General features: G+C 35.9%; 2 protein-coding genes across 2 annotated transcripts; one reads left to right on the forward strand and one right to left on the reverse strand.

Moving 5' to 3' along the window:
* Nucleotides 1-1,558: 1,558 nt before the first annotated feature.
* Nucleotides 1,559-6,189, forward strand: LOC115955895. Its single transcript, XM_031074288.1, has 8 exons — nt 1,559-1,867; nt 2,633-2,706; nt 3,105-3,146; nt 3,940-3,981; nt 4,257-4,340; nt 4,886-4,973; nt 5,669-5,766; nt 5,852-6,189. The coding sequence occupies exons 1-8, from the start codon at nt 1,678-1,680 to the stop codon at nt 5,876-5,878; spliced, it is 645 nt and encodes a 214-aa protein (XP_030930148.1). The 5' UTR covers nt 1,559-1,677; the 3' UTR covers nt 5,879-6,189.
* Nucleotides 6,190-6,511: 322 nt separating this feature from the next.
* LOC115955894 (U11/U12 small nuclear ribonucleoprotein 31 kDa protein) lies at nt 6,512-9,329 on the reverse strand. Its single transcript, XM_031074287.1, has 2 exons — nt 8,416-9,329; nt 6,512-6,954 (listed from the first exon to the last, which is right to left on the reverse strand). The coding sequence occupies exon 1, from the start codon at nt 9,273-9,275 to the stop codon at nt 8,454-8,456; it is 822 nt and encodes a 273-aa protein (XP_030930147.1). The 5' UTR covers nt 9,276-9,329; the 3' UTR covers nt 6,512-6,954; nt 8,416-8,453.
* Nucleotides 9,330-10,824: the final 1,495 nt, after the last annotated feature.

Genomic DNA, 10,824 nt, shown 5'->3' on the forward strand with positions numbered 1-10,824 from the left:
GTGCTAAGCCATCTGATATCACCATGAGGTCGATAGTTATTTGCTTATGGATGGTACTTTGTGATGCGCAGTTGACCAAGTATCTCAATCCTGTCAATTTTGATAGAACTTGAACAAACTACTAGATTGAAGCCCATGAACACCAACCTTGAACAAACCCATCTGAATACTCTCTCTCTCTCTCTCTCTCTCTCTCTCTCTCTCTCTCAATGCCAGAGCGGGAAACAATCCTTGAATTTCTGCTGCTAATCTCCCTATATTCTCATTTTCCCCCTCTTTCTGTGTCTTTTCTCTATTTTTATGTATAGAGAAAAGACAAGAAGGGGGAGGAAAATCGGGAAAGATGAGATGGAAGAGGAAGAGGAAGAGGAAGAGGAAGAGGGGGTAGTAGATTATAGGTTGTAGAAAAGACCTTGCTCTGCTAAAACAAATGCAGTTGAGATCTTAACGTGCGGGGTCCAGACTACAGAGGTTAATGTTTTGCGGACCATTTATATGTTGGGGTGGGCTACCTCATGATTGGCACAATTTGGTATCAGTTCTTCTCCCAAAACTTTCCACCTCAATTTCAGGTATATATCAATATATGTCTTAAATGCAATGGCTTTAGCATTTCGAGTGTGAGCCTATCAATTTACCAGCAAACACTCTTCTAGCCCGAATGCCATTTCTCACAAGTCACAACTAACCAGTCAGGTTAAAATTAAGTCTCTCTCTCTATGTACTCGAACCCCAAGTTTGCTTAGTCATCTGAAAAGGTTGTCCCTGCACTAGTGCTAGAATATCTCATTAGCATTATGGAGTACTAATGTACTATATACAAGTATACAACTGAAACGGATCTCGATGGATAACTTTAGCCACCAATACCATGAAAATTTCACGAGTAAGACATTTTGTTACCGGGAGAGGTTTATGAGTTAGAAACATTTGTCAAGGGTTCTTTTTACATTTCTTGTACCTTAGACATGCGTCTTAATGTTATTGGACAACGCTTAGTCTAGGCTTTTTCTAAGAAGGAAATTGGGCCTAGCGCTCTACGGAATGGGCTCCAAAGTACCATTCTACAGCTGCCAGTTTGTGCGCAAACATTAAGTCCAAGTACAAGGGAAGACGCTACAAAGTAGACTTATCCTCTGTTTCTACCGTAGAAGGAACTTTTCTTCAGTTTCTGCCATAGGACTGACTTTTTTGCTGTGCGGTAAAACTTTCTGTTGTCCAATAAAATCTTTTGCTGTGCGGTAAAACTTTCTGCTGTCCAATAAAATCCTCTGTTGCACGGTAAAACTTTCTGCTGTGCAGTAAAACTTTTTGCTGTACAATAAAACTTTCTGCTATGCAATAAAATCTTTTGCTGTGCAATAAAGGTTTCTACTGCGTAGTAGTAAAGCTTTCTGCTGTGCAGTAACATCTTCTGTTGTGCAGTAAATTATCTTTATCTTTTAAAATATTTCATTTCAAAAAAAAAAAAAAAAAAAACTCATTTGTTAATTGTTATACGAGTACGACAATGCTTTATCTGTCACCCACTATTTATCAATACGGCGAGCCGTTTCCCTAACATAGCAAGTTAACAACAAGAAGCTCATCGATAAGTAAAACAAAAAACAATGTACGAGTTCGTTTAGCTGCCTCCGGATAAAGAAAAAAGTAGAGTCTCAGACTCATAGTCTTATCATGGCGTCCATGCTTGGGTTTTTACCAAACCATTCTCTGTACTCTCGAGCGCTATGGGCCCCTTCAGTCTCCATAAACCATTTTGTAGCTTCACCTTCACATACTTCAACTGTTTCATATTTATCCTCAAACAACACCCATCAGCTGAAGCTCAAGCATTTCCCACAACCGCAAGCATCTTCTTCTGAAGGTGAGCTTATCCTTTTCAGTTTCTTCATTTCTTGTCTTTATTTTCACTCAAGAGGGTATTTTGGGAGATGGGTATGTGTTAAACTTTAGTGGTTAAGCTTTTAGCCTTTTAATAATGTTAAATTTTGCATTTTCTTGATTGTTTGCAAAGTTGAACCAATTGAAGTTGAATATGTAGCGTTATAATAATGGTTAAATGATCAAATTCACCCTTCTTAATGCTTTATGCTGTTGGAACAATTGGAAATTTATCATAGTATGGAGCAGATGGTCCTGAGTTTACATGTGAAAGGGAGTGTTAGAATAATAGCTAAATGATTAAACTCATCATTTCCTAACAGCTTAGGCTTTGGGGAAATTGGTAATTTATAATGTAGTGTTTGGAGGATTTGGGAGCAGGGACTATGGTTGTATAAGTGAAACAATGTAGGAAGGTTAAGGGGTAGAAGGAATTATTTGAATGCAATTTTGTTTGTTTCTTTCGTAGTCATTTGCATTAGAGAATGAATTTGACTTATTTGAACAATCTTAGCTTCTTGATGCTGCTACCACTTCTTCCCAGTGGGCAGGCAATAATTGAAAATTCAGTAGAGACAAGAAGAGGAATTGGTTGTTGGAAAGTTGGCATCTTTATTTCTAAATCGAAACTTATTCATAAACACATTTTTGAGATACACTCACTCATTCTCATAATCATTATTTATATTCTTATATTCTTTGAAATTTAATGCTACCTTTTTTTTGGATTATTATCTTCATCTTACAGGAATTCCTGGTGAGTTAATTGAAGACTCAAAGTTTGTACCTTTGAATGCTGAGGATCCCAGATATGGTCCACCTGTAAGTTCTGGTTAGTTACATTCCAATTGTAAAATTCTTACTTCCTCCTATGTGATGACAAAGATTGCTCATGCTCTTATTAGTAATACTTTTAGACAATCGTATATACTATGTGGTTTTGCTGTATGTATCAGCTCTAAGATACAAGTTTCTGAAACAGAAAGATATTTTTAACTTTAAATCTTTTTCTATATTTAGTTGTTCAGTTTAGAATTTACAGTACCTTAAAGAAAGTAGTTACTCTTATTTTTGGATCATGTATACTTGTAAGTTATAACCACAACCATAACTTGTTGCCTGGGAAATCATAAACATTTTCCTAAAAGTGGTTATTAAAATAACTAAATAGATGGGATCATATTCTAAATCCTACTGAAGTTGATGATTCAAACTTGCAGGCTTTATTGTTATTGGGCTTTGAAGTGGAAGAGGCCATGAAGGTAATCTTTTGTTTTTCATATCATTTGCCATCTCTGCCACTATTCTATACATTAGGTGAATATTTGAATAGGCTCTAGGAAATGCTTTTGTACAATAATAAGCGTAAATCAATGTAATACTGTTGTTTGCTACAAAATATATATTTTTTCATATTAAAATTCATGCATATTGTGTCCAATAAGCTTTGACTCAAATGACATGTTGAAATTTGTTGTGTGTGTGTGTGTGTTGGGGGGGGGGGGGGGGGTGTTATTTTGCACCTCTGTTTGAAGGTTATAAGGTTCAACGTTTAACTTAAGCTTTCTTTTCCGTCTCAACCAAATCTTTGAACACCATTTCTGCTCACCATATATAGTAAGAAGTACCGCATCCAGGATCTTTTGTTTATTCTCATAGTATTTATAATGGTATTCTGACTGATTATTTAAATAAATAAATATATATATATATATATTTTTTTAAAAGAGAGTTTTGTCTTTAGTGGTCAGGTTAGCATGTATCATTATGATCATATAACTCGAGGTCTATTTCTAAGATAATAATATCAAATGGTGAACCAGTATGATTTTTTTTAAGGGGGGGATAGGAAAATTGTCAATGTGAAGATATGGTGCCTGAATTTGAATTTGTAAGCCTTAGGAATGACTTCCGTGCAGCTTTGAGATGAATCTTCATTTAAGGAAGCATACTGTGCTTGGCTACTTGCCTCTTTGTAGGACTTTTTTTTATATTAATGCCCAAGAAATTGGTTCTATCCCACCCTACAATTCTTTTTTTGTTTTCCTCATGCAGATACAACAGCTTTTGAAAGAGTTGGATGGTGAATTCCTTGAGGTATTTAGTTATACCATATATTTGTGTTCACTTTATATGAGCTTGATGGAGAACTTTTTCCAGATAGGGGTAAACCTGAAAATCGTAAAAATCATTTGTTTCTTTCTTCTATACTTTTTCCATTGATATCCTGCTCTTGACTTAATTATTTTGAAATTTTCACTTTATGCAACTCTGGAAGATATTGAGTACCATAACCCCATGCTTAAGACTTACATGATTTTGTCTAAATGTGCTCCTAATCTCTATAATAAACTTGATGCTCACTATTGTAGATTATTTTTTGTACTGAAGACATGATTACTCGTCCCCTTTGGGAAGCAATGAATACAAGGCAGCCCCGTTTGGAAGCAGTAAAGGTTGATTTCTTCAACTTGCTACTCACTTTTTTCCTGTTGATAATTCTATTATGGCCAATTTTTTACCTATGTCCTGCCTATCGTATCTTGCCACCAACATGTTTCAGTGGAAGCTGAATAATCCAATCATGTTTTAATAGCATTTGATTCAATATATCTTGTTGTTATACCATCGAACAAGTACATCTTTTCTCTTAGAACTCTTACAAAGGGGAAGTCATCTTAGTATCTAAATAAATATCTCTTTACTCAATTTGTTGAATTTTGTTATTTACTGGGATGGAAAATGTAAACTACTAAATACTTGTTTTTAATATTTTTCGTAGCATCAAATGCCAAAAACTTCTCTTCTCAACATTATGTGAACCAACCAAATAATAATGCAGTCAAAGCATTTCACCTATTGATTGGAAGCCAATACTTCCCAGAGAAGGCAGTGCTTTAGGTTCTAATAAAATGAAGGATCATCTCAGATTATAAAACTTGTTAAATTTCAACTTGTATTCATACTTGTATGCATGTAACCAGTGTATTTTCTTCCGCAGGTAGCCAAGTCACTGCCACGGATCTGCTTCTTATCTGGTCTAAGTGGAGAGGAGATGATGGTGTTGATTGATGCCTTTCCAGAAACTGGTATTGGAACTTTCCTTACCCCAGATGAAGCTAGTAAACTTCACATTTCGCTTTGAATGGTAGTCAAGTCATAATTGAGAATTTTGACTCAACCAGAGGGGCTTCCTGAAAATTTTGAAGTTCCAGAAACTCTAATCTCAATACTTTAATATGAAGGAATAAATCACATTAAAACGGAAAGAATGTCAGACGAATCGATACAAAAGGATGTTGAAATCTGGAACTTGTTACCAAGTACCAGCATTATGGCCTGGGTATATATGTGGAACAGAGATCTATCTCCACCATATGTACATGCATTTTTTTTTTAAAAAAAAAAATTGACGAATATGTATATGCATTTAATTCATATGGGTGAACTTGTAGAGTCATAGCAATTTCTTCATGTGGTTTTCTTGTACAGGGATGCCCCAAACCCAAATGCAAAACTTCATTTTGCAGTATATTTATATTTATACACATATATGCCCCTTCCTCCTAAACCCTAATTTGGCTCAGGGAAGTGGACTCTTTGATCTTCTCAATGGGTGACCCCTTGTGTCTATCAAGTATCGTTACAGTTAATGGCGATAAACCATATTTCCAGTGTTCCTTCTTTTAATCAATTATACAGTTCCTGATAAATATATCCGGATAAATATATCTTGTGCTAGCTTCCATCTATGTATTACATTTGAAACTGTCCTTTTATACAGGACTAGAACCAGCCGTATTTGCGGCACTTGTTCCCAATAGTGCTGATAAGCCGCTCCAGGAGTTGATAGAAGAGATTATGGGGGACCATGAAATGCTGGTAAAGATTTTTCCTTGATATCTATGTGAGTTTCTATGGAATCATCTCATCTTGTTACCGATGCTATACTTTTATTTTCATGCAGACTGCAAAGCAACCCAGTTCGACATAGGCATATCCAAATCAGATGTCTGCAAGAGTATCACTTTTCTTCATGAGCTCGATTGTTTTATATAGTGTTGTGGCAAAAGATCATCTAGTTTTCAGTTAGAAAAACGTATCTTATGTTCTATAGCAGGAAAAGAGCATATAAGTAAATATGAAGCTTTGTACGTCATTAAAACTTCAAATGATATCCTAATCTTCTTATGATGTTGACAATGATATCTGACGCCTCTTATGATGTTGACACCAATGCACGTGTAAAATTCAAGCAACTCTAGAAGCTGAAATGGATACCTTGTCTTTACATTGTTTTTGGCTTGATGATCCAAATATGTTACATAAAATTGCTCAATCATCATGAGATATATATATATATATATATATATATATAAATTTGAAACATCCAATGTTTTATCGTTCACATGGTAGTTTTGCTTGTAAAGTGCTCCTGTCTTTCTAATTCCTATTCCGTCAATAGTCACAAAACCTGTGGAACATGGATGTCTTCCCCAATCAAAGCCACCATCCAATAACAAGATATGAAATGTGTTAATTAACAATTTCTTTAACTTTTTCACTAGGTCAGCACTATGAATGTAGGTACCAGCCAAAAGGTACAAGCTAGTCAGTAGACAAGCGGTTATTGTAAAGGTTGATAGAATTCCTGCATTCATTTGCGTACAATGTAATTTGAATACACATCTCTATGTCCACCGTGACCACTGCTCTAGGACATGAATTATACTATCCTACAGGCCTCGATACAAAAGGAAAAAAAGGAAAAGAACAATAACCCTAATCACTAGAACTTGTGCTTCTTTATTTCTTTTACACAGTATGACAAGAGTCTATTAAATTACATACTGCTCACAAGAACTTCAGACTGAGCGAGGACCACCTACATCATCATAGAAAGAGAACCAAAAAATTGAGATGATCCAAAATAATTTAAGCCAGAGCATCAATATTCAACTACACTGGTCCTTGCTACAGCAACCACAAATGTGCTCTGGTGAGAATTCAGAGCAGTCTTAAGCAACCTTGCTGGGAGAATATGATAAGCAGCATGCAGCATTATGTCTCCTGCAAAAGAGAGAGTTGGTTTGGTTAGCCCCAATATCCGAGTAATCCTGATATTAGCAGCATAAGTGTACTAATTATTACCAATGTTTTATCTGATAACTTCCTCTGTATTTAGCCATACAACCTATTGTCAATACATAATATCTTATCTTCTCCTATACTCCCCATCCAAACATATTATTTTTAGATAGGTAAAATTAATTTTATTGAAACAAGACTACCTAGTGAAACTAGTCACGAAGTAGCCTAAAGAATTACAAACGAAAAACTATCTACATATGCATCAAATCTATGAAAGAATTAATAGAGTTGCTATCTGTGAGACCCAATGCAAAGGACCACTCATAAAGATAACTAACTACTACTACTACTACCATGTTCTTTTTTGTTTAGAAAAAGTGGTTAATTCAAAACAACTCAAGTTCAGTCATTCTTGAGTTTATCCTAATCAATCAACAAACCTAAACCCAGTAACCCCTATTGTAGACTCTAAATCATATATTTCCCCAAACCTAGCCATTTGAGCAAGCAGTAACATCCAGGTCACCATATTTATCATACACAAAGTTGGTTCATAAATTTCAAGGAATAAACCAAAACAAGCATCAAACTTATCCAAATAACAAAACATTTGAGCAAGCAAATTAGGCCCAGGCTCAGGTAGCTTGGTTTTTTATTCAGGCCTCTGAAAACAAATATAACGTCTCTTTGCAAACTACATATGAAAGCCCTAACGAAACAAACACATCTAAACCAAATTAAAATGAATGCATATAACCCAGAGAAAGAGAACTCCCTAACAACTTCACTCAACCTCTTTTTCTACAAAGGCTAGAAAAGAAGGAACCGGGAAAAGCTTATGTTTTAATGAATCACTTGTAGATATATTGCTAATACACAAAGAGTTAATGGTATTTCACGATGACCAGTCGATTGAGGCAAAGCAATACTTGAAACAGCAATCCATAAGATAGGAGACACACCTTCATTTATAAAATCTATGCAAACAAATTCATCCAAGTAACATGGCTGCTCAACAAAACCATTAATCATTGATACCTACAAACTTCCTGTAACCCCAAGTTTACAAAGAATAAACCCCACTACCTCCAATGTCCAGACAACTAAGAGAACAGTACAGAAACTTTCAACCATGTCCCCCAATCTCATGTTATGGTTTCCCAACACAATCATATATAGCTCTACATACAATAATCCCATCAATCAAAGAACCACCCTCTGCAAAATTAACCAAAACTGATCTTATCTTCACAATTCAGGCACATCCAAATATGTCAATGATAAAAATCAAAACTAACAAACCCCCTAACTTGACATCCACTACCATCTAAACCACGTATTTTCAATTGGCATCTCTTGGTATTTCCAATGGAAACGTTCAAACAAAGTACAAACAATTAAAACACATCAAATAAACCATTGAGGTTCAATTAAACTTACATTTAAAGCATACCCAACACCAAAAAATTTGGTTTTTTTCACTCATCCTCTTCACTCTCATCGCTGAAGTAGCTAGCTTTCTTAACTTTCTTCCTCTTCTTCTCCTCAACCTCAACAACCCCATCAGTCAATAACCGCTGGTTAGCCCCACCGTCCACCACCGACGCCCAATTATCATCCTCCAATCCCACCACCTCTTCCTCCTCCTCCTCCTCCTCCTCCTCATCATCATAACCACGATCTCCAATCCGAAACCCACCACCACCACTGCCACCGCCACCGCCACCGCCACGTGGCTTTTTCGGAACAGGTCGCTCCCTAGGACCCAGCTGATTCTTAGGACACTCATAGGAAAGGTGCCCATCGTCCCCACACTCATAACACCGAGACTTATCCTTGTACACGCGCTTCCGAATAAACTCAGGAGCTCGCCCATTGTCGGCGGCAATGGAAGCCGAGATGGTTCGCCCGTTGAGGATCTTCCCGTGCATTTGACGCGCCGAGGAGAGAGCGTGGTCCTGGGAGACGAACTGGACGAAAGCGACGCCGCGGCTTTGGCGGGTGACGCGGTCTTTGAGGACGGTGACGCGGGCGATTTTGCCGAAGGTGGAGAAGAGAGTGTGGAGGTCGGAGTTGGTGAGGGTGTAGTCTAGGTTTGATACGTAGAGCGTTGATTTTGATGGGGCTAGCCCTTTAGACCCACCTTTGGTTTTGGCGGCTCTGTTATCGTTGGCGTTGGGGTTTTGTTGGGGTTTTGAGGTTGTGGTAGATGCTGGGTTTGAAGAAGAGGAAGAAGGGTAGCGGTAATAGAAGGTGTCGTCTTCATCGTCGCTGCTATCGGTTTGCTTCTTCCGCACCATGGTGCCTTTTCTCTCTCGACTGTTCTCTTTGCCACTATTTGTTTAAATTTTTTTTTTTTTTTTATATATGAAATTTCTGACTTTTTTTTTTTTTTTGGGCCCGAATAGCACAATTTAAGAAAATTTTAAGTGAGACACTTCCGATCAAACTTATTTAACTACGTGGCACTCTCTTGAAAGTTTCAAGCGAAACTCAAGTCTCAGGCAAGCATTATGGGCTCACATGGCCATTTGATTAAATGGATTTGTTAACGGATGCTTTTAGAGTAATTATTAATAAATCATAATAAAAAAGTTTTAATATTACTTTTATGAGAAATATAAAAAATTACTAATAATATTTATTGTTATATTATTCTCTCAATAGAATGTTTCTAAAAATAGCTCTTAAACTAATGTCCTTAGGGTATTGGTTAACATTTACCTTAAACATAATACTTGGAACTTGAGTTTATTTCACTTTATTCGAGTTCTAAAAAAGTACTATATAACTAAATAAGTTTGACATGATATTTTTTCTTACAATTTTTATAAAACTATGTTATTTGGCAAAATTATCCTGAAATTTCATCATATATATGCATATCTTAGTTTTTTTTTATTAAAAAAAAAAAAATTATTATGGACAAATAATGGCTACAACTTAATATGCCTATATTTTGAAAATCTTAGATTGCATGTTCTTTTAAGATCTTAACATGCGTGTCAAATTTTGTATCAATCATATGTTTTTTATTATTCAATCTCCGTAAACCTATTTTTTTGCACATAATTTTATACTACAAAATTTAAAATTTAAATATTTGATTGACAATTTAGATATCGTTCTTTGATCTTCTATAAGTTTGCACATATGGCGGGTATAAGAAGAAAATATTATTCAAAGGTGAATTTATCAAAATTCACATCTGATAAAAAGATATTTGGTGAAGTTGTAGTCATTGGTTACAATTAAGTTTATAATCAAACTTTTTCTATTTGTAATCCCCAAATATTTGTCTCTCATTCTCTTTCAAAACTCTCACTGTCGCCCTTCCATTTTCAATTTCATCTCTATCTTAACAATAATGGAGTCATATTATTAAGAAAAGTAAATTACCTCTATCTTGCCCCATTCCTAACTTACCTCGCTTTAACCATGTGCTGGTTTTACCCACCTTACCCCACCCTATAACAATCCCTAATAATTTTATTAACATATCAAAAGGACAGTATAGTTCCTTGCTCCAACAATTGATTAAACTAGTTTACATCTTCTAAGGGATTGTGATGCAGTGAGGAGGTTGTGGTGTCAAGCTGATACTAATAGGCGTGATAACAGGTTCTTTAGTGCAGACCTGGGCTTTGGGTTGTGGAAGAACTTGTGTGATAATACGAATTATGGCAATCACAATATTAGTTGGAGCTATTTCTTTGGTTTTTGCATTTGGAAGCTTTGGTTATTTTGCAATAGATGAATATTCGAACCAGGTGACTCAAGTACACTTGCAGTGGAGGAAATCAGAAACATGGCAGTGGAGTTTTCCTTCTCTGCTGGGAAGGTGAAGCA

Source organism: Quercus lobata, chromosome 8 (assembly GCF_001633185.2).
Source record: "Quercus lobata isolate SW786 chromosome 8, ValleyOak3.0 Primary Assembly, whole genome shotgun sequence".
In the NCBI taxonomy this organism is placed as follows: domain Eukaryota; kingdom Viridiplantae; phylum Streptophyta; class Magnoliopsida; order Fagales; family Fagaceae; genus Quercus; species Quercus lobata.

Bases quoted from the DNA above. Each gene is read 5' to 3' on its own strand.
- LOC115955895 (XM_031074288.1), top strand. From the start codon at position 1,678: ATGGCGTCCATGCTTGGGTTTTTACCAAACCATTCTCTGTACTCTCGA. The intron at 2,707-3,104 runs GTAAGTTCTGGT...TCAAACTTGCAG, and splicing joins ATCCCAGATATGGTCCACCT to GCTTTATTGTTATTGGGCTT. The intron at 3,147-3,939 runs GTAATCTTTTGT...TTCCTCATGCAG, and splicing joins AAGTGGAAGAGGCCATGAAG to ATACAACAGCTTTTGAAAGA.
- LOC115955894 (XM_031074287.1), bottom strand. From the start codon at position 9,275: ATGGTGCGGAAGAAGCAAACCGATAGCAGCGACGATGAAGACGACACC.